Genomic DNA, 27,252 nt, shown 5'->3' with positions numbered 1-27,252 from the left:
AACTATTTTAAGGTTGGAAAATTTACATAAAACTGGTTCAGTTGAAATATACAATAGTTAATTCACATGTTAGTTCTAATTCCACTCAGCAAAAAATTGGCTGTCAAGACGGCATGTCAAGAACTGTGCTGAACACTGGGTACATAATGATGAATGTGGACCGTGCACCTTAGTTCAGAGAAATAAAGACAGTATTTGTTTTATTTTAAAGCCCTTAAATTTTTCTCATTTGAGATAATTTACATAGTATGAAATGGGCCTTTTTTAAGTGTAAAATTCAATGAATTTTAGTATGTTTACAGAGTTGGATAGTCATCACATTCTAATTTTAGAATATTTAGAATATCTTTTTAAAAAGCTCTTATACCTATTTATAGTCACTCCCTGCTGTTACCCCCTGACCTAGGCAATCACCTCATTTTTTTCTATTTGCTTTTTGGATAAGCCATATAAATAGAATCATAAACCTTGTTTGTAGTTTATTCCACTCCGTATATTTTTGACGTTTAGCTATATATGTAATGCCTTCCTTTTTGTTGCAAAATAGTATTCCATTATACTGATATTCCACATTTTACTTATCCAAAGAAAGGTTTCTGATACAGGAAGTCAGGTCTTTTGAGTTCCCCCTAAAAACACCCAGTTGTTAGGACTTCCTAATCAGAAATCATGCCTTTGGTGGTAAAGCCAGTTAATTAGTAATTTACACGGTAAAAATTATTTTTATAATTAAAAATAGTGTTTTAATGCCTTACATAGCCTTGCAATTAACTACTGAAGGTTTTTGTTTTTGTTATTTCATTTTTAGGTAAGACCATTGCAATTGGAAAAGTTCTGAAACTGGTTCCAGAGAAAGACTAAGCATTTTCTTGATGACCCTGCACAATACTGTGAGGAAAATTGACTGCAAAAGCCTACTTCACACCGCCTTCTCTTATTTTCTGCCCATTGACAAACCTCTCCCCATATTTTGCAAAGACAAAATTCAAAGCAAAAGTCCACATTATGTCAGCTTTCTCATATTGAGAGCTCTGCTATGCCACTGTTGAATTTTTCCCAAGATTTTTTTCTTCCCCTCTCAAACTGCTTCCTTGGACAGGTTTGGCAATAGCTTTGTAAGTGATGTGGACATAATTGCCTACAATAATGAAAACCTACAGAAATTTTTTAATTTTTCACTTTCCCCTTAGGCATACATACTCTTTTTTTCCCCCCAAGGCAGATCATTCTGAGTGTGCGAGTGTGTGTGCACATGTTACAAAGACAACTACCATGTTAATAAAATATTCAATTTGAAACCCTTTTCGGTATTTGAATTGCTTTTGAATAATGTTTTTTATCTAGATATAACATTGTTGCATTAGCTTTTTAACTTTACCAAGTAATTGAATACATTTTATTACTTGGACTTTTCTAAACTCTTTCCCTATCCACTACTTTAAATGAGGCATTTACAAACAATATTCAAGTTTGTATTAAAAGAAAGAATTAGTCTGATCCCTTCTTTTTGATGGTAATGCATACATACAATTAAATACCTTTATGCAACTGTGACACTGCTTAATTAGGTTTATCAGTTATTTTCTGCCAGTTTATATTTTAACATGATTTCTTAAACACAGTAAGTTTATAAGTAAAGCATAATTGTATCCCTCCAGAAAATTCCGTTAACATGTTCAATTAGTGGAATTTACAATAAAGAAAGCATGTCGAGACCTGGCAAAAATGCCTCTTTTAGAATTTATAAGAGCTGCATGCATCTAGTATGAACACTATTAATTGCAAGTGCCAGTTCTGCAAATTACTCAGTTTACTATTTGTATCACTGATTTTAAAGGTTGAGTGCTCCTTGCTGGTTAAAGCTAAATCTCATCTAGCAACTAAATGACCACATACTTAGGAACCTTCTGAATCTGAACAGATTAAAGTTAACAGTGATAAGTAGAATCAAGCACAGTGTAAGTTTTTCTCAACTTTCTGAAATCGATTGTTTTCTTAAATATAAAACTGAAATTTGTTAAACTATGCTTTGGATGAACCACAGTGCAGCATTGTGGTGGTTTTTAGATTGAAGGATGACTTTCTGCTCTGTCATGACTTTGAAATTTTTAATGAGAATAAATGGGAAATGGAAGAGAGGATTTCTCCGTTTATCAGAAACTCTTCCACCCACCAGATTTTGAGTGTTGCCGTTTATCGAAGACTTAGCCTCTTTTACATTGTGATTTATCCCTAAATAAGATAGTTTGTAATTATTTATTTAATGATATGTCTCTTCCCTGTAATCTTCCTCAGAAAAGCTTAGTCAAGCTATATTTCCAGTCACAAACCCTGAAATTTAATTTAACTGTTTTCTTAACTATAGAAATCTCATTCATTCATGACTGGGCTATATCTTAAGAGCAAAGTTATTGTCCTTCAGCCCTGCAGCTTCCTATAACTATACTCATGGCTATTAAATTGCATGAATTTTAATTTTATTATGTCTGCAAATGTCTGGGCTTTTATTTTTCTGGGAAATAATGGGAGTTTTAATCAATACACAGTAACTTTTTGTACTTCCAAGTAATAACAAGATACTAGCAATTGCTTTGATTTTAATGAATCTTTAAAAGCTCAAGAGTCGTTGAAATTACTTCCAAAGATTTTCATTTTTAAGTTGAACACATTTTAAAAACCAGTTATGCTTGCTATTAAAACATTCACACTAAAAATAAAACACTTACACTTTTAGAATATTATGTGCATGTTGCCAACACTCTTAAGTAAAACATGGGTATCAACTGTGAAGGGCCCACCTCTAAAAAATGATAAATACAGATGTAATTATGAAAAAAATTTTATGGATTCTTGCACATTTGTGCAAATAATTTGAAAGAAAGCTCATTGTTAAATTAACCAACACCATATACTTTACGGGCTTTGATGTTTTATGGAAAAGTATTCTCACTTAAAGTTGCTGCATTTTAAACTCCTAATTACAATGGATAGTTACTCGGATGAGGAAATAAATGTCTGAAGTGAACTGGCAGTGTGTGGAGATGTTGGACCTTTAAAAAGCAATAGATTCCTATGCTGTCATTTTGTCTTTTGCAAGTCCAAGTGTGTTTAATGCAAAAATAGGGTATTGGTGGCAGATATAGGATATTACAGACCTAAACATTTCTTTATCTTTAGTGTAGATGTTAGCATAACAGTTCTCTTTGCATCTTTTTACATTAATGATGTTCATCATATAATTTTCATGCTAGGTTATTTAATTATAGTTTGTTTAATTAATGAACTGAATTTAATAGAAGAAAGATACTGAAATATATAAGTAACTGCCATTCTAAACCCTTATTTCCTACTGTGGGGGCGATGTATATTTCTTGTTTTTTATTTGCAAAAAGGACTTACCCACTAAAAGTATGTGTAAAATCAAAAGAGCTAAACTGAGTATGTGCTGCCATGAAATTAGGTAACAAAATAGTAAAGTTCTTGAATAATTAAGCCCTTGTATATTTCTGTTTGAATTGAAAGTCTTGAAATATGTGATAACTAAATGTAAAAACTGTAAAATTGTAAGAGTACAGGCTGTTCACTGTAATGAGGTAATTCATACTCGTCTGTTAGTTACGTAAACTACAAAAACTGCTTTCACAATATGGGATGGACTTTGACTGTGATGCCCTTGAACAGCTACCAGCATCCTCTCAGCTGAAGTGCTGCATATATTTTGGGTGATATTTTCAACCAGAAGCAGTTTTGCAACCCAAGAAAAAGATGAACCTATGGTCAAAAACTGCTTCCATGATGAACTTTTGAAAAAAATCAGCTAAACTCCCTGGCAATCTTTAAGAACACTATAGTTATGACCAGTTGCTCCGTGATGTGATCTTTGATGACTGTTCCACGTGACAGCACTCTAGCACCTTTCCTCACTGGCATGGACTTCCTCGTGGACTGCTGCTTCACGGATGATAGTGTCATTGCTTTGGGTAGGGATTTAAGGTAGTCAAGGGACAAATAAGTTCTATTACAGCTTTTAAAATCAGGCAACTTTCAACCTTTAAACCCTTTGTGAAAATTCTGGTTCTAGCACTATAGCTGATTGTAGGTTGATTGTGATACTCCGTGTTGGCCTCCTTTATCAGAATAAACTGTGCCATTAATCCTCTCACAGACAGACGTAAGGTAGATAGCGATCAATAGGATGCGGGAGACAATTTTCTGTCTCCCAATAATACAGCTTTCATTTCCTGCAGCAAATTGCTCAGTGATTTTAGCTGATCCCATCTAATACATTTATGATCTTGTTATTTTCTGTAGAGATCTAGCCATGGCAGCAACTTGTTAAATAAATGTAATTACATAGCACAACTCACAAGACTAGATTTAAATTTAGCAGTCAGTTGGTTATATTAGATTTCCTTGTAAATGGAATAGGAAGTGTTTTTACTTTCATGTAATAGTTCAGTGGATCCCATTTGAACCAATTTACTGCCAGAATTCAGACAGGGTAGATTTGGTTCAACTTGTAATGGTTTTGACTCTAGGATATTGTTGATTTTCAGTATCCTAGAATGTAAGTCTTCCTTCAGTAAATACACTTTCACATACCTCGAATCCTATGCTTCCTTGAAACAGTAATATGCTAGCCAAGTTGTTTACTACGGAATGTTAAAAGGGCCCCGGAGGTGTGGGGATGGAGATTAAAACCTTTATGTTCTCCAATAAAAGGGAAGAGCAGATAGGCACCATGTCTGATTAGGCAGAACATTATGCAGGATTTCTCAAGCAACTCTTGGGATGGCAATTGTCTTTTCTGCCTTGTCACACACGCCCCTGTGCCATTTAAAATTTAACATGGAAACCTCAGGTTTGTGGGCAGCAAAGGCAAAATGACATTTTGTGCTTCCTGAGGGTCCCCTCTGCCAGGCACATTAGCTTAGTACTTCAGATGCCAGCCCAAGTCCCTGCTACCTCCTTTCCTGCTGCCCAGGCAGAGTATTTATGCTGGAGCTGGAGCTCCTGCATTCCTCAGGTGATCATCCACACCACAAAATTGGTGGAAACAGGTCTGAGCTTGGAAGGTCTGAATTTTAAGAACTCATGTTGGGCTCTCAGAAATTGATACACCTTAGCTAGTTCCTTCTGTTTGTTCTAAAGGAAATCTAATGTGGATCTCTCTCAGGCCAGGATTTAGTGACTAGTTTTCACTAGACAGCAGATTAATACCTAGCTCTCATTTATTTATTTATTTTAAAAAAAGGGAACTGATCAGGTTTGCTTTTTTTTTCTTGGCCTAATTCCAAAACATGGCAGAATATCTATGTAGGAATTATGGGACTCTGAAGTAAAGAAACCTTGTTCTTATGATTTGTAGCTACCTACTGTGCCTGACTTGGTGCCTGTGTGAGGATTAAGCCCTTAGTCTGTTCTTGCAGTTACTCAAGTAACAAGTTAAAAACTATTTGCTTTTGTAATAATAAAAATCGTCATCTACCCTTTTGAAGGATTTGTCTGTTTATAGTTACCTGTATTGTATCACACTATGAGTGTATCTGTCTGTTTTCTGTACAGTCCTTTATTTTTCTATCAAGAATTGGAACTACCTATCAGCAGGCTTGTTGGATGGATCTAATAAGCCCTGTCACATAAGGAATTTATGAACGTGGTCTGCTTACATGTGGTGTGCAAGACCTCTGTACAGTGCATATGACTGAATGTTAAAACGGCTACTCGATACAAAGTTAGAGATGCTTAACAACGAAATAACTATATCACAGTATGTAGTTTTATGTGAACAGAGTTCACACGCTACAAACTTCCATTGTTCAGGATTTTAAATGATTAAGAGACCAAATAGTCCTTGTCCTCCTTTACAAAGGTAAAAAATTAATGATAATCAGGCATTATACACAGTGGTTAATGGATTGGCAGGAATACATTTTTGTATATAATCTTTAAAGATTTTTTTTTTTTTTTTTTTAGAGAGAGGGAGGGAGGGAGAGAAACATCAACGTGCAAGAGAGACCTCAATCCATTGCCTCTCCCTTGCCCCCAACCAGGGACCTGACCTGCAATCCAGGCATGTGCCCTGAGTGGGAATTGAACCAGCAACCTTTTGGTTTACAGGCCGGCATTCAACCTACTGAGCAACCCCACCCAGGGCTGTATATAATCATCTTCTTATGGAGTTGGGATGAGTTCTTAATTTCAAGGGAAAGGAATCACTTCAAGGTTAAGTCTCTATTATGGGTGTTCGGCATTAAATAAACCTCAGCTTAAACAAAACTTAAGAGCAAGCTTGCTATCAAAGCAGGGGTTCACATAAAAGTTCTAAATAAATGGCACTACATTTCCCACACTTTTCTACTAAATGACCAGGTCTCCAATCCTGTCCATCCAACATGTGTTGTTGAAAGAACAACTCTCTTAAATGTGTTTGGGCATCAAACCATACATAGGCACTGACTAGAGAATTTCACACTTTTTGGCCAATTGCACCAGTTTCAAGGGACAAGTTCTCTGAAAAATAGATTAATACCTTGGATGCTGTAGCCTTGTAATGAACTATATACCTCCCAATCTAAAATAAATGATAGCCATTAGAAGTATATGCTCTAATTACCTTGACTTCTTCCTAAGATGTCACAGTACATACTAATTTTTAAAAACTAATTTACATTCTTGGTTCAAGATAATTAACATTCAGTTCTATTGTAACTACCTGTAGTATTCCTTTACAAGTACTGTTTATTTTGACTGGCAATTACTGTAAGCATGATCAGGTTTGATATAATCAGATTTTCACTTTACAAAGATCATTCCAACTGAAGGGCAGAGAATGGACAAGATGCAAAACTGGAGGTAGGAAGACAACACAGGAGACTATTAGGGAAAAAAATGATGGTCTGCACTACAAGGTAGAAGGGATAAAAATAATTGGATAAATTCAAGAGATATTTAAAAGGAATAAACAAGACTATATTGGGGGGATGAGAAGAAAAGATGACTCCCATATTCTGGGCAACTAGGCAGTTGGTGGTGCCAATGATTGAGAGAAAACAAGCAGGTTTGAGGGAAAGATAATGAGTTTATGGTGGGATATGTTGGGTGTGAGGCCCTAATTTCTATGTCAACACAGTTGATGGGTTTGAAGAGGGGAGGTCTACAAATTTCTATTATCTGTTCACGGATAACAAATTACTCCCAATTCACCAAGCAAGGACTCACTGCCCAATGCACATAAAAGCCAATACTACAACATTTGCTTTTGAGAAAAATAAAAGGTTTTATTGCAAAGTCAACCAGCAATGTTAGACAGGAAACAAGGCTCAAATCTGTCTTCTAAGCCAGGGCAAGTTTTAAGGGGTTGGGGGAACAGGCGGTATATCGAAGTGCTGGTGGGGCAGGTTTTGATTGAAGAGCTTTGGACCTTGGCCATTTATGGTAAGATATGATAAGGGGCTTCAGCACCAAATCCTTCTAGGACAACCAACCAACCCTTTGCTTCTAAAAGGGTTCCAGTGGTCAAGTTCCATTCATGTCCCAGTCCTTTGGTTCTGGGTACATCTGGAGGTCAAACTGTCTCCTCTGAACATGCTTCTGCTGCGTGACTTGTGGTTTTGGTTTGCTGTCTCTGAAAAGCAACTCAGTATCTTGTTAGAAATATGATGAAGCCAATTTGAGCAGATTCTGCAATTATAATCACAATTTTGACGGGTCAGGAATCTGGAAGCAGCATAGCTAGATGGTTCTAGCTCAGAGTGTTTCAAGAGTTTGTGGTCATCTTGCCCTGACTGATGTGGCTCAGTTGGTTGAGCATCATCCCACAAAGTGAAAGGTTGCTGGTTCGATTCCCAGCCAGGCCTGTGCCTGGGTTGCAGGTCTGGTTCCTGGTCAGGGCTTGTGGGAGACGCAAGCGATCAGTATTTCTCACATTGGATGTTTCTTTTCCTCTCTGTCTCCCTCCCTTCCCCTCTCTCTAAAAATAAATAAAAATTTTTTAAAAAATGTCTGCAGTCATCTCAAGGTTTGACTGGGGGAGGATCCACATCCAGGCTCACTCAAGTGGTTGCTAGCAGGCTGCCTGAGATGCCTGAATAACTGCCTTCACCCAGAGCAAGTAATATGAAAGAAGGAAAGAGAAGGAAAGAGGGGTGGAAGGAAAAGGTATACTCAGGGTAGAAACTATAGTCTTTTTATGACCTAACCTCAGAAGTGACATCCTATAACTTATGGTATATATGCTATTTGATAGAATCAAGTTCAGCCCACACTCAGGTGGAGGAGAATGAAGGTCCATTACTACAATATCAAAGAATTTGTGGGCATATGACATTTTTTAAACCACCATAATACCACACCCATATTAACTTTCCTAAAGTATAATTCATCACTACCTCCTCTTCCCTAGCACTGGTTCAAAAACCTTATATCTTTGATTTCTCCAAAGTATAAACCCTCAGCTTGATAACGAATTAATTCCCAAACCTATCATTTTAGCCTCATTTCTCATTCCTCCTTCTGCACATTCCTGATCCAGCCACTTACTACTTCCAAACACCACTGTGCTCTTGCACCTGAATTCATACCATTCCCTTGGCCTAGAAGTCTCATTTTCAAACTTGAATGCAGATGACAAACATCTAACAGCCCTAATGCTCTTTTCACATACTAGAAAACACTTTTAAGTGAAGTTTAATGTAACGATTCATAATCTTGTGCTAAAACTAATTCCATCTTATACTAGATTGTAGAATAGACAAGTGAGAGTAGGTACCAAAGAGTTAACAAAATTTCTTCAGCCCTGGCTACTGTGGCTCAGTGGATTGAGTGTGGGCCTGGGGACGGAAAGGTCGCCAGTTCAATTCCCAGTCAGGGCACGTGCCTGGGTTGTGGGCCAGGTCCCCAGTTGAGGGCACGTGAGAGGCAACTAACTGATGTATCTCTCCCACATCAATGTTCCTCTCCCTCTCCTTCCCCCTCCTTTCCACTCTCTCTAAAAATAATAAAATATTAAAAAAATTTTTTCTTCCATAAGTTGATCAAAGATAAAGTCATTATTAGAGATCATTAGCTGAACACCCATTCCTCCAGCTTTGGCAATATGGTTGGAAGGGTTTTTGTTATTTTTCGAACACTGACATGAAAAGCCTGTTCTCATTCTTTATCGCTCAAAAATTTCCATAGCTAGTTCCAAAAATACTAGAACCATCCTAAAGGTCCATCAAAAAACTCCTAAATAAACTATTGCTTATCTACATGCAGGAAGGTCATTCGGAGTTTAAAAATAAGAGGCAGAGCATTATGTACCGACTTGGCCAACCTCCAAAATATATTATGAGGAAAAGTCAGCGTATAGAACGATGGGTATACCAAGCTACTACTTAGGTTTAAAAGAAAAAAGACTAAATTTAAACCCATCCACACACAGAGAAAAAGAATTATAACTATTTACTAAACATGCCTAGAATACCTCTGGAAAATTCCAGGAGAAAGTTAACAGTGGTCACTTCTGGGAATGTGGGGCAGGAGGGAGACTTTCCACCGTATTCTAGCCTGCACGATTATGTTTATATGCTCTTACCTCCCACCTCTGGGACACCCGAAGCTCTTATTGGCCCTGGCTCCTCGTTCAGGGCCCCATACCTCTTAACGACGTGGCTGGTGTTTCCTGTGCCTGATTCCACGGAATTCCCACCGGCAGTGGGGAGGTTCCTGCCACCTCCGCGTTCAAGAAAACCGCCTGGGCAACGTTAGTGGTTCGCCCAAAGTCACTCGGCAGGTGCGTGGTAGGGCCAGAACTCCCCGCTCTCCCGACGCCCCTCGCGGCCTGCCCAAAGGCGGGGTCCACGGAGAGTGAGAGACCCTCACACGGTGAGTGGACAGGCGGCCTCTACCGCCTCCAGGCGCTTGCCGGATGACATTTGTGAAAAAGAGAAACCAAAATCGCCAGGCTGCTCCCCAAGACTCAAGGAAACACGGAGCAAAAGGGAAGTAGACGTGTTTAGAGGAGAGACTCAGACTGCATACTGAGCAATATTCAGTTTGCTCAGGCCCGCCAAACCTCCGTGGCGCGACGCCCGGAAGTGACGCGAGGAAACCGCATCACGCTCCCTAACTTCCGGCTGTAGGCCTGGGCTCGCGCGTGCGCACGAAGAGTTAACTGTGGGCACCTACGCGCGAGTGTGCACGAGGTGAGACACAGAGAGATGGAGGACTCGGCTTCAACTAGCATCGCAACCTCAACCGCAACCTCAGCCCCGACCTCAGCGACCCCAGCCGCACTGGAACAGCTGGATAAAGGGCAGGTGAGAGTCCCTTGGGGAGGGGGTTACGGAAACGAGGTGGCCGTGGCCTAGTGATGCAGGGGGTGCCAGAGGCGGACTCCGAGCCTCCTTGGATGCCCCCGGAACTTTGAAAGGGTCACTGGTTCGCAGTGTTCTCAACCTGCCCACTCTTTTAGACACGCGGGTAGGTGCCCGCTTATCCCAGCCCTGCGGCCTGGCTCTCTTGAGTTGCATTGCAGGTATAGTGTAGGACTCTGGGGTGAGATGTACCAGGCTCTCCTTCCCTACCGTTTGACTACGACTAAGTCGCTTACTTTTGCAAGCCTCGGTTATCTAGTATATAAAATCGGCTCTCTTATCCTCCGCTTTCCAGATCAGAGGAGGTAATGCACGTAAAGGATTGTAGCCAAAGGCCTGGCACATAGTAAGCACTCAGTAAATGCTAGTTGCAGAGTGTCGCGCATTTACTACCCAGTCTCTCCTGTTTACTGCCTTCGTCACGAACGGCAGAAGCATGTTCCATCTGGCACTTTTTTTTTTCAGATGAGTGTTAGAAGGGGATACTTAAGTGGTTTCTGATGGATTCTTACATTCCTGTGATTACAAATTGCAGGGTCCTAATAGCTATTATTGTGGAGATTGCCTATTACTCCACAGTAATAGGAAAACAAAAAGCAGAAAAAAAAAAGGGAAAGGGTGTCGGAAGAGGGAAAATGCTAAATTAGATTGAGATTTAGTTTATTTGTGTATTTCCACTTTGCAGATCAGAAAGGCAGTGGAAGCTCTGCTGGCACATTCCAGGTCCAGGAAAAACGCAAATGGATTGCTTTTGAACGAGAAAGAAAATTTCTTTTTAATGGTGGTATTATGGAAAATTCCAAGTAAAGAACTAAGGGTCAGATTGTAAGTTCTGGTTTTCTGCCTTTGCTCTTTTTATCTGCTTTGTTAATTCTGTGTAGCTTTAACTACAACTTAGTTTCTAGTGGAAACTTTGCAAACTCAAAATAAAAATCCAAGTTGATACAAATAATTGTGCCTTAAAGAAATAGGAATTCAGCCCTGGCTGGTGTGGCTCAGTGGATTAAATGCTGGCCTCCCAACCAGGGGGTCTCAGGTTCGATTCCCACTCCAGGCTCTTGCCTGGGTTCAGGATGGGTCCCCAGTGGCGGGGCACACGAGAGGCAACCACATATTGACATTTTTCTTCCTCTCTTTTTCCCTTCCTTACTCTCTCTTTAAAAATAAACAAACAGAATCTTGGGGGGAAAAATAGGGATTCAGATGGGCTTAAATTTTCTAGAAATTTCACCAGTTTTCTGGAGGCTTGGTGGACAATTTTAAGCAGTTCTGTTGAATTTGAAACCCGGTTTTTGAGAAAATAAAGGTTAGAATAGGTTAAACAGCTTTTGTGCTTTCATAGAATAGATTTATCTTTCCATATTAAGGTAGTTCCAAGCTTAAACCCTGATATCCTGGACTTTGTTCTTTATACTGTTAAAAACTTGACAGCAGACTCCTTATGGAAAAGAAGCCAATGAAATTAACACATTTTTTTTTTTTTTTAAATCCTCACCCGAGGTCGTTGTTTCATTGCTTTTAGAGAAAGCAGAAGAGAGATAGAGAAACATCAAAGCAAGAGAGAAACACCAGCTGGCTGCTCTATATGCACCCATACTGGGGGTTGAAGGGGCAACCTAGGCAAGTGCCCTGAGACCAGGAATTGAACCCACAACTTTTTGGCTATGGGACAATGCCCCAAACAACTGAGCTACACCAGCCAGGGCAGTAATTACACATTCTTATTGCAGAACTGTTAGGTCAGAGATGCCCGCTCTGCAATGACCAGACTTAAATAAAAACACAAGTAATTTTTTAGTATAAATAGGTCCCATGTAATATTTGGGACCTACTTTTACTTTAAAAGTAATTAAAATTTAACTGGGTGTCCTGTATTCTATAACACTGTAATAACACTGCCTCTCTGCAGAGACTCTCATTTCCTAAGTGTCAGAAAGCCAGCTCTGCTGAAGAAAGCAGTATAGGTGGTGGGAATGATTGCAAATTAGAAAGATCCTGTTGATCCTCAGAATCTCCATTAAGTAATGTTCACAAACCTGCCTCAGCCAGATTGCCTTAGTTATTGCTTTATGTATCCTTCCTGCATTCTTTATTCCACACCTTTACTTAAGCAGTTTTCCCTTCTGGAAGCCCTCTTACTGTCTATAGAATATTTTCCCAACTGCTTTCCTCTTAGTGATTTCTGCCACTTACCAGCTTCACAGCACTTCCCATCTCATTTGGCAAGTCGTGCTACTGTGTATTGCTCTCTCTTCTTAAACTAAGGAACTGTTTCCTCAGAACATGTAGGCCTGGTAAGTGCGTCAAAACTTCTTCTCTTTTTAAGACTCAACATATGCCTTGGCCAGGTAGCTGTTGGTTTGAGCATCATCCTGATACGCCAAGGTTGTGGGTTCGATCCTGGGTGTGGGTACATACAAGTGTCAACTAATGAATGCATAAATAAGTGGAACAAATCAGTGTTTCTCTTTCTAAAAATCAACCAATAAAATTTTTTTTAAAAATTGGAAAATTAAAAAAATCTTAACACAACAATAATGGTACATTTGCTGGTCTCTCTTGGTTTGCGCCATGTGTTCTGTTTCACCTCTTAAGAGCTGTGTTGTTTCTGGAGTGAGCCCAGAGTTTTGTGCAAGGCAGCATTATGAACCAGAATTGTCTGGGTGAAAATCAATTCTAGCACGTTATAGGACATGTGTATATATAGCAACACATAAAATAATAGTTTTACATATGAACTATTTTGGGTGTCTTTGTATTTGGACTCTTTTATATCCCAAATATTAATTGATATTTTGCCCTATGGGTATTTGGTGACTTACTTGACCTTAAACTCTCTTCTGTACCATTGAAAACCAAATATATTTTTAGATGTTCCAAGTATAGTATTTGCTGTAGTATTAAGTAGCATGAATGAAGTCTGTTGAAATGACAATAAATTTCTTGTGTTATCCGTGGAGTATAAACAGACGTTCTGTGTGTAATAATGCTTTATTGCTTGGTTCCTTCTCATGTATTTTGCAGGTCCTTGCCTCATGGTATTCGATCAGATTTAGCAGATATCTGTTTATTTACTAAGGACGAACCCAATGTAACACCTGAAAAGACAGAATGTTTTTATAAGAAGCTTTTAAACAACCATGGAGTTAAAACCATTTCTCAGGTAGGGAGCAGGTTAATATTTTCAAGACAATTAAAAGATTTGTTTCAGTTGGAGTGATAAGTAATACATTGCTACATTGCCTAGTATCTCTCTCCTGAGAATTTAATTACCAGTTTTAATTTTTTTAATTTTTAATTTCTTTCTCCTTGACTTTAGGTAGGGCATATTCCATCTTTCCTATAATGGCTGAGCCGTCTAGGTTTGTTGACCCAAAGCTCACTGTGAACATCAGTAACTTTCTTGAAGATTTGACATAGTTGCTCCATTATGTCATTTCCCCTGTACTTCCAGAGCATCCTGTGTTTGCTTCGGACTAGGCACTTCTCACCCTGTTTTGCAGTTGTTGCTATTGATTCTTTAGCTGAGGTCCCCTATCATTTGTCTTCATGTTCCCCGCATTTAGCATAGTGCCTGGCACATTTTAGGTTCTCCCGTGTTCACTAAGCAGTGGCTCTAGGACATTTTAAAATCTGAATACAAATTGTTGCCCAAATATTTCTATTTGCTGTTATTCATTTCCTTAACTCTTTGTGTCCTATGTTTTCTAGGTTATCCCCTTCCGAACTTTAAAAAAGGAGTATAAAGCCTATGAGGCCAAACTCCGCCTCCTGGGTAGTTTCGACCTCTTCCTTACTGATGCAAGAATCAGGCGGCTCTTACCCTCACACCTCGGGAGACATTTTTATAAGAGAAAGAAGTAAGTTTCTGAGCAGTGCCTGGAGTTGAGCAGCGCAAAATTTATAGGTGTGTGCGCATTGTGCTCTAAATGCCTCCGTCTTGTTACAGAGTTCCAGTACCTGTAAACCTTAAAGCCAAGAATCTTTCCAAAGAGATCAGCTCGTCGATAGGTGGAACTGTCTTAAACATCTCTAAAAGTGGTTCTTGCAGGTTGGTAAAAGGCAGTGTGGAGCAATGTGGAGCAATTGGTAATGTGTAGCTGTGTTTAATCTTATATTTAATAATGATTTTATAAACATTTTTACAATGTAGTGCTAATGAAACCAGATCCTTCTGTCAAAATTAAAATTCATTCCTTAGACCACAGGTGGCAAACAAAAGGCCCGCAGGCCGAATCCGGCCCTCCGCCTTGTTTTATCCAGCCGGCACCTTGTTTCTATCTGGCAGCAGCGCCGAGCTCTCGCTTAACTGTTACGGAGTAGTTACATTTACACAGTCCTAAAATTACATTCGGCCCTTTGAAGGCAACCGCAAGGCTGATGTGGCCCCCGGTGAAAATGAGTTTGATACCCCTGCCTTAGAAGTATTCAGTTCTCTAGAACAGTGCTGTCTATAGGACTTCCTGCAGGAGTCATTAGCCATATATGGTTGGTGAGCGCTTGAAATGTGGCTGCTGCAGCTGAGGAACCAAGCTTCTAATTTTACTGGATTTTAATTGATTTAAATTAGAATAGGCACATGTGCCTAGTGGCTAATACTTAACATATTAGATAGGGTACCTCTAGATGAAGGATAGCAAAGAGAATAAGATCAATGCTTAGAGACTGTCAGTGGCTCTGGGCTTTCATGTTACCAGCATCATATTCTTTAATGTGAAGATCTACCTCAGTCTTGCTTTAAACATATTCAGAATCATTTTGTAAAATATTTAGACTGCTGATTTGGGCATCTGTGATGTGGGTTTGGGCAACTGCCAGTGGGGCAGAGCTGTAGAGTATGGTCCTTCCTCCCAAAGATACCCAGGAGTCCATGTGAACCCAGGGTCACACATACCATAAAATAGATCACCAGGGTTTCTTAACTCTATGCACCAGGGAGGCCAGCCCTTAGCAGAGTGTTTCCAAGTAGGACTGAATGGAATTTGAGTAAGACAGGTGAGCTCTGGTGTAGACCTTCTGCCTTCAGATGGGAAGTCCCTTAATCGGGTGTCATTAGGTAACTGCAAAGTGGTGTTCATCAGGCCTGGACCCCTACTCTTTGGGATGTAATGGCTCATGGGAAGCAGTTAGAAGGTCAGAGGCCTGGTTCATGGGATCAGTGAGTAGCTGGGAGAAGAGGACAGCACCATGCAGCCAGATAAAGGAGTAGCAGTTTTCTGCCCCTGAGGTTTTTCCAAGCCAAATCTACAGATTAAGAAACATTATGGACAACTAATAAAAGCAATACAAAAACCTAAATCATTATTTTATCTCCATTCCCACCTTTTCCTAACATAGTAGTTTTCTATCTTCCTTCTCCCCTTCCCACCATCTCCTTCCTTAACTTCCCCTCGATGTCTACCTCCCTTCCTCTTTCCCTCATTCCCTCCTCCCTACCCCCTCCCTTCTTGCTATTTTTCCATCTGCAAAGCAAAGGTGTGCTTTCATGTAGGTGTCAGTGGGCACAGAGGATGGTCACAGCCCCTTCTTTGTCTGGAGGGAGGTGGGAGCACCAGCCCCTGTCACCCTGCTTCTAGGACACCTGCCCTTTGGCTCCCATCGTGGGGAAGATGGGGACTGGCAGGGGAGGGTGGGCCCAGTGGCTAAGCATTGGGCACTTCCGCTTCCCAGTTGGCTCATGTCTGCACTTTGCTTCAACTGAAGGGATGGTCATGCTCTCGGCATGAAGACTGATTCTTAGGAGGGAGGAGAACTCCTTGTTTTAGAGGTGGCAGCTGGGTCAGGGCAGTGGGACTCTGAAGACAAAGCAAGTAGCCCTCCTGGGACTCTTTCCTTTGGAGAGCGGTCACTGCTAGAGGTAGTTGTCCTCAGAAAAGCTGTGGGCTGATTGAGTGGACCTGTGTTTTTTTTTTTAGGACTGTATATATTTTTCACATACCTGCCTGTGCCTTATTTTGAAGAATTATTTTTAAAAATCTTGTTTGTCTGAAACTTTATTAAATTTCAGCTCTATACGCATCGGTCATACTGGAATGCAGGCTCAGCACATCACAGAAAACGTCGTTGCTGTGACGAAAATGCTGTCACAGAAATTGCCGGAGGTATAGTCTTGCAGATGCATCAACTGATTGATTGTTCATGTAAAAGCAACAAAGCATGCGTAGGTTATACTACTCTTCTTTTCATTTGTTTCAGAAGTGGGAGAGTGTGAAACTCTTGTATGTGAAAACTGAGAGGTCAGTTGCCCTTCCTGTCTTTTCTTCATTTGTCAGCAGTCAGGATGAAGCCAAAGGAGTGTGCACTCCTAGTCAGAAGAAAAAAGTGAGTAGAGTTTTAAATACTGGATAGACTTAAAACCAAGGGTGCAAATGCTGCCCAGGGAGAGCGCGGTTGCCGTTCCTGCATGACTTGTCTTTCAGTCATTGTCCAGTGGCTATGCATTTGTGTTCATTGTTGCCTCTTTATATGTGAGGTTAGTTAATAATGATATGAATAAAGTATAGGAGGATATAAATATATTTGTGATAAGTTAGGTGTTTTAATTTCTGTTAAAAGGTCTAATTAGGCTTAGAAAGGCTCTATTTATTGGCAAGGGGAGCTGAGAGAGAGAGGAAAACCAAAATCTAGTTTAAGCTCTTTATTTATGGGCAAAACTTAAGATTCTATTAGGCTAACAGGTACCTATTGTTTTTGATTTGTAGGTTTTCGGTGCTAATAGGTGCTATTGAAAAAGTCAGATAAAATAGAATTTTTGCTCTTTGTTGGACCAATCTCCTAGTTTGTTTATTCTTTATCCATGTTAATTGTGTCCAATGAGTTTTTAACTTTGGTCTTTTTCTTTTTTTACTTCAAGAAGTTACATGTTTTGTTCTTCTTCAAATCGGCTTGGCTTCTTTTGGTTTTCTGTTATTTATAAGTAGTCTTGATTCTTGAAGTGTTAAGCATAATTACTCAATAGTTGTCTGCTAATTCCAGTAGTAGAACGCTGGTTCCTTATGTATTTGGTTCTCTGATTGCCTGATGGTTGTGGCATTTGGGAAATTATTTGTAGAAATAATTGGAGGTGTAGGGTGAAGATCCTTTTCTCTGGGGGAGACATTTATGTCTGCTGGGTACCTGGGGGCGCGCTCTCAGTTTGGACCACCGGAAAGCACATCAAGGCTTGAGGGTCCCTGAAGGCAAAACAAAGCATGGTGCTAAACCTGTAGGACTTTGTTTCTGTTCCTCTTTGCCCTGAAGGTGGAACTCACGGGCCCCAGCTTACCGTGAGGGGGGTTCCTCTTAGACTCCCTGTCCAGTGTGGATGCTGGGGTTTGATTGCCCTTTGCACACTACCCCCAACCCCTAGTCTCACATGGCTGTTAAAACAAAAGTTAGTAATCAGGAGATACTCTAACGGGCAAAAATGGATTCTAGGCTCACTCCATGGGGTCCACGTTTTTACTTTCTTACAGTATAATTAGCTTATTGGTGCTTTTACGAGAAAAAGGAAAGCAATTTTAAATATTTTACCTTGCCTTTTTACTTGTTTTTATTTGGAGGATGATCAGAAATAATACAGACTGCTATTGTAGGAAGCAGGAAGTCAGGATTTTTTGCCCCCGTCAGCAGGTTCAGTTGAGGGCTTTGCAAAGATGTAGGAACTTGCTGGTTAAAGTGGAATTTGGACGCTACAATAGATGTTATTTAACAGTACTCTGTGGTAAGGACTACAGACCTCTGGAATTTTTTACTGTTTTAACTTGCAACTGCAACTTAAAGTAGGAAAAGAATGGTCAGGATTTTTTGTTTTTGTTGGGGTTTTTTTTTTTTGGTAACAGCTTGAGATATAATCACATCATCACATACTATGCAATCTAGGATAATTCTTAACTCATCTATAATGAGATTGACTTTGACAAAACCTGCGACTGTACTTCAGATACCCAGATTTTGAGTACTGATAAGTAATTTACCACATAAAATGCATCGGTGGCCATGACTCAAAAACAAAATGGAGATGGGGTTCAAGAGCTGATAATGGGGTTTGCTTGTATATACAGGTCAAAGTCCTTTCAGGGAGCTTATGAGTAATCAGAACTGCGGATGCTAAGTCTCTATTGTTTGTTTTCCAACTAAAGTATCTCCTACTAAAATTACATTTGGTTTTTTGGTAGGAAGAAAAGAAAATACAAAAACGAAAAGAATATAATGAAAAACGAAAGGAGAAGAAAAGAAACAGAAAGCTAACGAAACAGACTAGCAAGGCTACGTCAGCCCCAACCACAAAGGAGGCAGCCCCTAAAACTAGCTGTGGCCCAGTAAAGGACCCTGGACCCCAAAAGAAAGAGACCCCGAAGCCTGAGAAGAAAGAGCCCTGCAGAGTAAAAGCCCCCCCAAAAGTGCAAGATGAATCTGAAGAAGAAATTCCATTACTGGTTCCAATAGGAGAAACTCCTTGCAAAGAAAACATAGAAGTATGTTTACTGGTATTTAATATTCACAGTGGGTTGATTCAGTGACCGCTGTGTGTCAGGCAGTCACTGCTGAATGTTGATGGAAGAAGTGCAACACAGGTGGGAGGCGCTGTTTGTGGAATTCTATTTGGAGGGAAACCTGTTCCACCGAAGATTTTGAAGTAAAAGAGAAAAATACTAGGGCAAACCCTAAGAACCCAGAAGATAGTTACCATCAATTACTTGACCTTTTGTTTAAATATTGGAGCGTGTATAGTAAACACAACCTTTGTGTACCTTGGAATCAAGGGAGACTTAACCATACTAATGATTCTGAGAAACTTTACCTGTGGTTTTAAAAAGCAGGCTGGGGTGGGCATTGGGGCAGTGGTTCAGTTTCTGAAGGTGAGTGCTGGACCACCACATACTTAGCCTTAGGAAACTTACCAGGGGAACATGGGTCCTGGATCCTGCCTCTGAAATCTTTCAAGCACCTCATCCCCCAGTGGGTCTTAACAGAAATCTGACGTCATGAGTTTACTAATGAAGGTCATTTAAAAGAACTGAGTTTTTAAAATTTTGGTCCTTTGATGATGCTTTTGCTCATACTCATAGTATCCTTGCAACTATTAAGGGGAAACCTTGAAAACAAGGGGAAAAATAGGTCCCTAAGAGTCTCGAAGGCTCCCCTACCCACCATGGGTGCAGAGAGGACTCGTGGCCCCTCTGGGCACAGCCTGCACTGGGGGATCCTGGGCCCATTGCAGCACCTGACCCGTTGGGCATTTCCTCCTAACAGTGACCCTTAAACTCTTCAGTGGTGCTATAATTTATATCTCTTAGTGAAAACATTCCTTTCAAAGTGCCCTCAAAGCACTACTGAATTTTTTAATGTCCTTGAAGTTAACATAAGTGATCATGATACTAACTTCGCAGTATAATTGTTTTTAGAAAAAGTAAGCTGTTTGCTTATCATGGGGCTGGCAGGTAATATGTTGGAATTGAAAGAGTGCAAAGCACAGCTAACGGTCTTGCCTGTCAAGAGCTGTAAAGTGCTTATGCCCTTTGAGTCCACCTAGGAAATAAATCGGCAATAATATATGGAAGTTCCATCATTGTTCACTGTAGAGGCAAAAAATGAAAACAGTGTTATGCACCCTTGCAGTAGTTTCTGTAAAGTTACTAGAAATAATGTTTAGTAAGAGTTTATAGTGCTTAGGAAATACTAATGAAATAGTTGGGGAAAGGGCGTAATACTTTGCTTTTCAATACATACTCATGGGGCAAAAGTGGGAATCGTTAATATGGTGTGGTAAAGTTATTAGAAGTTTTGTTTTTAGTATTTTTGATGTTTTTCACATTCTCCATAATTTATTGGAAACAAAATTTTGTTTTGTTGGTGGTTAGGTTTTTTTAGGTCTGCATGACCTGTTGGACAGAGTCCATTGCTAGAATGTTGTCCTTGAATCATCAGTACTAGTCATCTAGGGTGCTTGAAAAATTCAGGGTTCCCGGCGTGTAACACACTCATCAGAGAACTTCAAATTAAACTTAGGAAATGGGTTTTTATAACAGGCCGCTCAGTTGGTTTTTACACAGAGTTTGGGAACCCTATGCCTTAACCCACGTGCAAGGAATTTACAGCTGAAGGTAAGAGTCAGGATTAAGTTACAGATCTTCCTGCTGTGCTACCAGTGGCTGCTTCTAGGAGGCCCTACACTCAACCTTTGGGGAAGATGGTTTTCCTTTGATTGGACCGGGAAGACCACCAGGGCCCTCTTTGTAATCCATGAATAGTGGAATACAACTGCCTTTCAAAATGTCTGCATGACAAAAAGAACAGCCATTGCTCAATTCATCGTGCCAAGGTGTACCTTTGGGGGGTTACCTAAATAGTCAAAACAGTAATTCTTGGAGTTACATTGTCCGTTGGTTTCCTTTTTTCCCGACCTAACTTTATTCTTTTACTTAGATACAAAAACATGCCACAGGAAAGAAGTCTCCAAAAAAGAGTCCTGGTCCCAAGACACCTCGTGGGAAGAAGAGAAAGTCCGTTCCAGTTTTGGAGACCCCGAAAGCAGCAGAACCCAAGAGTCCAGGTAAAAGCCCAGGGAAGAAGCCAAGAAACAAAGAAGAGGTGGAGAAGGAGAGAAACTCTCAGTTGGGGAAAAAAGACCCAAGACAGACGCCCAAAAAGCCAGAGGCCAAGTTCTTCACTACAGCTAATAAGTCTGCAAGGAAAGCTCCCCACACCCCCAAACAATGGCCCAAAAAGCCGAAAGTGCTCCAGTCAACCTAAAGTCAGTGACTGAACCGGGAGGAAACATCAGAGCTGCCTGGAAAGCTTTTGGGAAAATACCGGGTCCTATCACAGTTTTCTCTGAGAGTGAGGCCTCAACTTAAATGTGTTTAAAACCCCCACAAGTTATTCTAATGTATGTTCGTGGGTGTAAGAACAGTAGTTTGAATCTATGTTTTAAATTGCTCTTCTGTGTATTTGCCAATATAGTAGAAAATACAGTGCTTTTATTAAAGTGTAACATTTGCTTCTGAGTAAACTATTCCATATCTTGTTTGTTTTACTTGAATGGCTATGATGTGACTTTGTCCTTACCTGGCTGCAGAGCAGTAGTTTGTGCAAACATTTCCGCAGCTTGTCCTGAAGCCAGTGATGGGCTTACTGCGTGCAGATCAACAGAAAATTGTAGTTCCCTGGCCCATCGCGCTGAGCTGGTTTGTCTTGGTGGGTCTTAGAAAGGTGGTGGTCAGCCAAGGTTATAAGCCACTGAGCGTACATTTGATGAGGAAAATCAACATGGTAACATTTCTAGAGACACCACATTGAATCCCGCCTGTTAGAGGCAAGAAAAAACATAGGCCTTCCACCCATCCTCCAGATTACTCCTCACCCTGTATAGATTTACTTAGATCTGGCACATCTGTGATAGGAAACGTGGAAGCACAGACTGTTACATTTGGGTGATTGTTGAATACATACTGAGGCAGTAAATGACTTCTCAGGTACGCAGCCTTTCGGCGGTTGGAGTTGGGGTACACATCTAGTAGGAAGTTACGGGATCACTGTAGTACAGGAAGGCCAGAGTGAGACGTGCTTCCAAAGATCACATGGTTCAGAAACAATGACAAGGAATAAAGCTTTATGGTTCTTGGCAATTCAAGTTGAGAGTTGTTGCTTTTTAGCAGCACAAACTAAACTGTAATGTTGACTTTAAGTCATGAAAGCCTCTAATATACAAAATAATTTGTATTCCTCTGTTCTTACAGACCTTTAAAAATGAATATATAATGTAGGGGATTAGCTTAATCAACATTTTCCATGGAAACTAGGTTCTGTGGGAAGGATTGCAAATGAAAAAGTTCAAATTGTGGTGCTCGATTTCCAAGGCTTAAGAAGTTTAGGGGACACCTTACCCAGCGGCAGCCGAGAGGGGTACTGCTAATCTGCGCAGTATATCAGCTCCTTTGTGGTTAAGAGAAGAGGTTGGGTGTTTGGCCGATGATGTTTCGTTGCAAGTCAGTGCTGGGTTTCTGGATCCGTCCTCCATACTACTGAGATTTAGTGGACAAACCCAGAGCTGGTGGGAGAAATTTGCGAACGTTTTTGTTTTGAAGAAATACTTGAAATTTAGTTATTTTGATTTGGGGGAACTAATGAGCATCAAAATTTTAGTATCTTTAAATGCCTTGAATGTTAAATGTATTTAAGACAGGCCAAGTATTGGGTTGGCCAAACTGTCCATTAGGTTTTTTTCTGTACAATGGCTCTAGTAGTGCTTAGTTGTCTCTAACTTCATTCCAAACAATTTTGTTAGATTGTACTGTGACAACTGTCATAGCAGCGTATATTTAAAAAGAAAAAAAAAACAAAATTGAATTTTTCTGCAGCCATTTTAATATTGAAGATTGAAGAAAATACACATGTTCAGTGTATTATGCTTTATTATTTCAGGAAAGGTAAAAATGCAACTGAAATGCAAACAAAGATTTGTGCAGTGTGTGAAGGTGCTGTGACTGATCGAACGTGTCAAAAGTGGTTTGTGAAGTTTCTTGGTACTATTGACATTTTGGCCAGATAATTCCCTTGCTGTGGGGGTGTCCTAGGCATTGGAAGATGTTTAGCAGCACCCCTGGCCTCTACCCACTAGGCGCCAATAGCGGGAGATAGCTGACATGCTCAAAATACCCAAATCAATAAAGTTCTTGGTGAAAATGAAAAATGTGTCCTTTGTTTTACAGAAAGAAAGATACGGACTTTTTGGACAACCCAATGTTTAGTAAAGGCCACATTGTATTTTATAGTTTCCTTGAGACATACTGAAGTGAGGGTGCAAAGAAATTGCTAAGGCACACTATTTGATTGCCAGACCGAAAATCCTTTATCTGCTTTTCAGTTCATGGGTGTGTTTAAGTGTTTAAAATATGAAAGACATTTTTTATCATTTAGTTAAACATTGAAGATTCTGAACTACTTACATTTTTCCCCTTTAAGTTGTACTATTTTCCCTGCTTATAATTAGTGTCACAACACCAAGATTCCCAATTAGGACTTAATGAGCCATACGTCTCATTCATTCTTGGATCATAATAACATTAATGCATTAAAGACAACAAAGTTTTGGTTTTTATGATTTCAGTATAATGATCCAAAAGAGAGAAAATGGCAAATTATTTAGGTGGTTATATTTAAACCCAAATTTTACGTCAATCCACATTATTTTAAAAGGATTAGTATCCATTTGTATAACTCATTTACTATACCTGAAGTTGCAAGAAGTTATCAGGGTATAGGTATAATTTTATCTCACCTAAAATGTCTCTCAGCTTTCTAAAAGACGTTAACTGATAATGTGAATTAGACACTGAACTTTTTTTTTTAACTCTCATCCGATGATACATTTATTGATTTTAGGAGAGAGGAAGGGAGAGAAACATCGAACTGCCTCCCATACACATCCCGACCTGGAAATGAACCCCAAACCTCAGGATGCATCCTGACTGGGGATCAAACTGGCAACTTTTTGGTGTGTGGGGCGATGCTCCAACCAACTGAGCCACCTGGCCAGGACAAGACACTCAACTTTTCTCTCAATAGATTTCCCTCAAAATCTATTCGTCCAGTGTACTCAAACTTACAATGACCCCATCCAGAAACTCTTTGATCTAAGCCACCGAGCCATGAAGTTAATCAGTTTTCATTTTATTCATTCAACCATCCACATACCTACATGTCCTTTAACTATTAAGTTCCCACAAACTGCCAAGTACAGTACTACACTTGGGAAACATGCATAAAACACAGCTTTGAACTTGAGTCTTAGTCTACTTCAGTGGCGTTCTCAGAGTGTGGTTTCTGCATCTCCTCATACCACTCAGTCATTTTCCCTAATCTTACACATAGACAATCCTTAAATGTAGGTAGGTATTCTGTGCATGTGTGTGTGTGTGTGTTTTAAGACAAACTTTTCAGAGCAGTTTTAGGTTCATAGCAAAATTAAGATACAGAGATTTCCCATCTCTCCCTGTCCCCACACGTTGCACAGCTTCCCCCATATCAATGTCTCCCACTAGAGTGGTACAGTTTTTTAACGATTGGTTTTATTTATTTTTAGAGAGAGGAGAAGGGAGGGAGGGAGAGAAACAAGCAGTTGCCCCCAACCAGGAACCTGGCCCCACTACTCAGGCATGTGCCTTGACCAGGAATTGAACTGGTGACCCTTCCCTTTGCAGGATGATACCCAACCCAGTGAGCTACACCAGTCAGGGCAAGAGTGGTACAGTTCCTACAACTGGCCAGCCTACCTTGACATCACTATTACCCCAAGTTCATAGATGACATTAGGGCTCATGCTTAGTTTTACACAATCTATGGACACGAACAAATGTATAGTAACACGGATCCATAATGATAGTATACGGAATATTCTCACTGCCCTAAAAGTCACCTGTGCTGCACCCATTCACCCCTCTTACCCTACCCCAGAACCCCTGGCAACCACTGATCTTTTTATCATCCCAATAGTTTTACCTTTCAGAGTGTCATGTAGTTGGAGTCATAGAGTATGCAGCCTCTTCAGACTGGTCCCCCCCACCCCAGTCATATGCACTCGATATTCCTTAATGACTTTTCACGGCCTGATAGCACACTTCTTTTTTTGTGCTGAAAAATATTCCATTGTCTGGCATAGTATTGTCTGCTGTTTTTGGCATTTATTAATAAAGCTGCTATAAACATCTGTGTGCAGGTTTGTGTGGGCATAAGTTTTCAATTGCTTTGGATAAACACCAAGAAGTGGGATTGCTAGATCATACAAGAGTATGTTTGGTTTTGTAAGAAGCTGCCAAACTGTCTTCCAAAGTGGCCTTCCATTTTTCACTGCCACCAGCAATGAGTGGGAGTTACTGTGGCTCCGCATCCTCCTCAGGACTTGGTGCTGACCGTTCTAACAGGTGTGCGGTGGCATCTCGTTTTAGCGTGCATTTCCCTGATGATGCTGCTGTGGGATACGTTGATTGGCCATCTCTATGTCTTCTGTGCATAAGTATGTCTTTTTTCTTCTAGTCCAGTGTGTATTTTCCTAGTTTTCTTTAATGAAATTGTGTTGTAATGGACAAACAAACGCCAGCCCTTCTTCACTTTACTCCTTTAAATGTCTGTCATTAAGAACACAGAAAATGTTAAGAAGTCCTTGGGGGTAGGAGGATGGCCCTTTTGAAAAGTGCATACTCCTGGTCCCACTACAGACCTGCTGACTTGGTGGGACCTAGGAATCTGTTTTTAACAAGAAGCCGCTGATCGCTGTGCTAAGGGAGGGTGGGGAAATACTGGTGTAAGGAGCGTGGTAGCTCAAAGTTGCCTCCACTCGGTAACATCGTTCCCAAATCATCCACAGGTGAAACCAAGTGGAATAGCCAACTGGAAGACGAGTAAACCAGATCTTTTATTTCCTCCTTTTATTATTCATGGTTTAATAGGACATCCGAAGCAAGTGAATAACATGCTTTTGGCCCCAGTCTCTCCACATTAAGAATTCCATCCAAATCTGTAGAATCGAGACATTTACATTATTGGATTAATTCATTTTTTAAAAAACTAATGTGATGTATGAAAACTTCTGCCAATGAGAATTCATGTTATTTCAATCATTCAATCAAGATCCTTTTTCCTAGAAACGCGAAGAGGTAACTGTGTTTGACGCTTCATCTTGAAGGGTACTTGGCTGTTTTTAAGTAGATTCACTTAATGCATTTAAGAAAGCTCCATTTTTATAAGTTCTGGTATGATTGGAAGTTGTTAAAGTTTTCTTTTCTTTTTACTAGTGAAGTCAAACATATCTAAAAATATTCCCTGGGCATTGCTTTCATTTTTCCTAGAAGAAAAAGCAATCTTGTTCACACACATAAAAATATAGGACTAGGAAGGGCCTGACTGGAGCTGTGCCACTGAGATCTTTGAATTTCAAGGTTACAGGCAAAAGTTACATAATGATCTTTTACTGAGTTACTCTTACTGAGCTGGTAACTCCATTTGTTTCTCCATTTTTTTGTTGTTGTTGTTAATAGTGAAGAATAAGAGACATCTATTTGTAAAAGCATTTGTTACCCAGTCATTACTCATTCACTTTCATGATATAAACACCCATTCATTTGAGGGACATATAGATTCCAATTTGAGCAACACACAAAACTTCCCAATGGATTATAATGAACAGGGTCGGTATCACAACATAAGACTTCATAATCTTGAGGTAGGGCAGTGCTTCTTGAATATTTCTTGAAATGTAACAAAACATTTCTAGCACCAGGATTTGCTGGTAACAGGTTATATGCCTGAGAAATAAGAGATAAATGATAATAAATACCAGGGGTGACTCCCTTGAGTTAGTTGAGGTTATGGCTCTTACCCACATTAATTAGAAGCCAAGTCCATCTATAGACGGATCCTGCATGGTCCTGAGACAGCAGGCAGCCCGTCTGTTTCCAAGCCAACCAAGACAAGTTGCTGGCTGTCTCCTCAGCCCTGCCTCTCACCAGAGACCACTTTGAAGTCTCAGGCCAGGGCAAAGCATCAGTGGGAAATACCTGGAGCTTTCTTCCCTCTTGCATGGCAAACTTTGCACCCAGGTCCTCTCGCTGGCAGAGGAGGGGACAAGACCCTGTGCACAGTTGGCTTGTCATGCTTTGTCTGGAGTGCATGTTGCTTTTAACGTGTGTTCCATGGCGTCTGTGTCTAAATTAACTTAGCTTTTGCTTTGTGTTCCAGTTCATCTATATCAGAATTAGTATAATAATCTTTTCTTTAATTTTTTTAAATTGTTTTTTTTATCTTCACCTGAGGACTTGCTTATTGATTTTAGAGAGAGGGGAAGGGAAGGAGAGAAACATCAATGTGAGAGGAACATTGATGGGTTGCCTCTTGTACACGCCCCAGCTGGGGACCG

General features: G+C 40.1%; 2 protein-coding genes and 1 long non-coding RNA gene across 5 annotated transcripts in view; 2 read left to right on the top strand and 1 right to left on the bottom strand.

Moving 5' to 3' along the window:
• The window catches only part of GSPT1 (G1 to S phase transition 1), a 30,427-nt gene extending 26,657 nt beyond the window's left edge, over window positions 1-3,770 (top strand). For both annotated transcript variants that reach the window (XM_045204410.3, XM_024571389.4), the window contains exon 15: window positions 809-3,770. In XM_045204410.3, coding sequence (XP_045060345.2) covers window positions 809-861 — 53 coding nt within the window. In that variant the 3' untranslated portion in view covers window positions 862-3,770. The remainder of the gene's footprint in view (window positions 1-808) is intronic.
• Window positions 3,771-7,254: 3,484 nt separating this feature from the next.
• LOC123480842 (uncharacterized) lies at window positions 7,255-10,124 on the bottom strand. 2 transcript variants are annotated; one of them, XR_006656964.2, is made up of 2 exons: window positions 9,578-10,124; window positions 7,255-7,893 (listed from the first exon to the last, which is right to left on the bottom strand). It is a non-coding gene; the product is annotated as an uncharacterized lncRNA (long non-coding RNA). The 2 variants fall into 2 exon arrangements; XR_006656965.2 differs by having other exon boundaries at window positions 9,640-10,124.
• A 6-nt stretch (window positions 10,125-10,130) lies between these two features.
• RSL1D1 (ribosomal L1 domain containing 1) lies at window positions 10,131-21,375 on the top strand. Its single transcript, XM_024571627.3, has 9 exons — window positions 10,131-10,301; window positions 11,044-11,183; window positions 13,383-13,521; window positions 14,070-14,218; window positions 14,308-14,409; window positions 16,366-16,459; window positions 16,554-16,679; window positions 18,515-18,814; window positions 20,766-21,375. The coding sequence occupies exons 1-9, from the start codon at window positions 10,203-10,205 to the stop codon at window positions 21,090-21,092; spliced, it is 1,476 nt and encodes a 491-aa protein (XP_024427395.2). The 5' UTR covers window positions 10,131-10,202; the 3' UTR covers window positions 21,093-21,375.
• The last annotated feature ends 5,877 nt before the right edge of the window (window positions 21,376-27,252 follow it).

This window comes from Desmodus rotundus, chromosome 1 (assembly GCF_022682495.2).
Source record: "Desmodus rotundus isolate HL8 chromosome 1, HLdesRot8A.1, whole genome shotgun sequence".
In the NCBI taxonomy this organism is placed as follows: domain Eukaryota; kingdom Metazoa; phylum Chordata; class Mammalia; order Chiroptera; family Phyllostomidae; genus Desmodus; species Desmodus rotundus.
Note: the sequence above shows the minus strand (reverse complement) of the source record. Positions and strands in the feature narration are given on the sequence as shown.

What these genes read in the sequence shown, in the direction of transcription:
- RSL1D1 (XM_024571627.3), top strand. Translation starts at nt 10,203, where the DNA reads ATGGAGGACTCGGCTTCAACTAGCATCGCAACCTCAACCGCAACCTCA. An exon ending in CATTTTTATAAGAGAAAGAA is followed by an intron (nt 14,219 to 14,307) that starts GTAAGTTTCTGA and finishes GTCTTGTTACAG; the next exon opens with AGTTCCAGTACCTGTAAACC. An exon ending in CTTGCAAAGAAAACATAGAA is followed by an intron (nt 18,815 to 20,765) that starts GTATGTTTACTG and finishes TCTTTTACTTAG; the next exon opens with ATACAAAAACATGCCACAGG.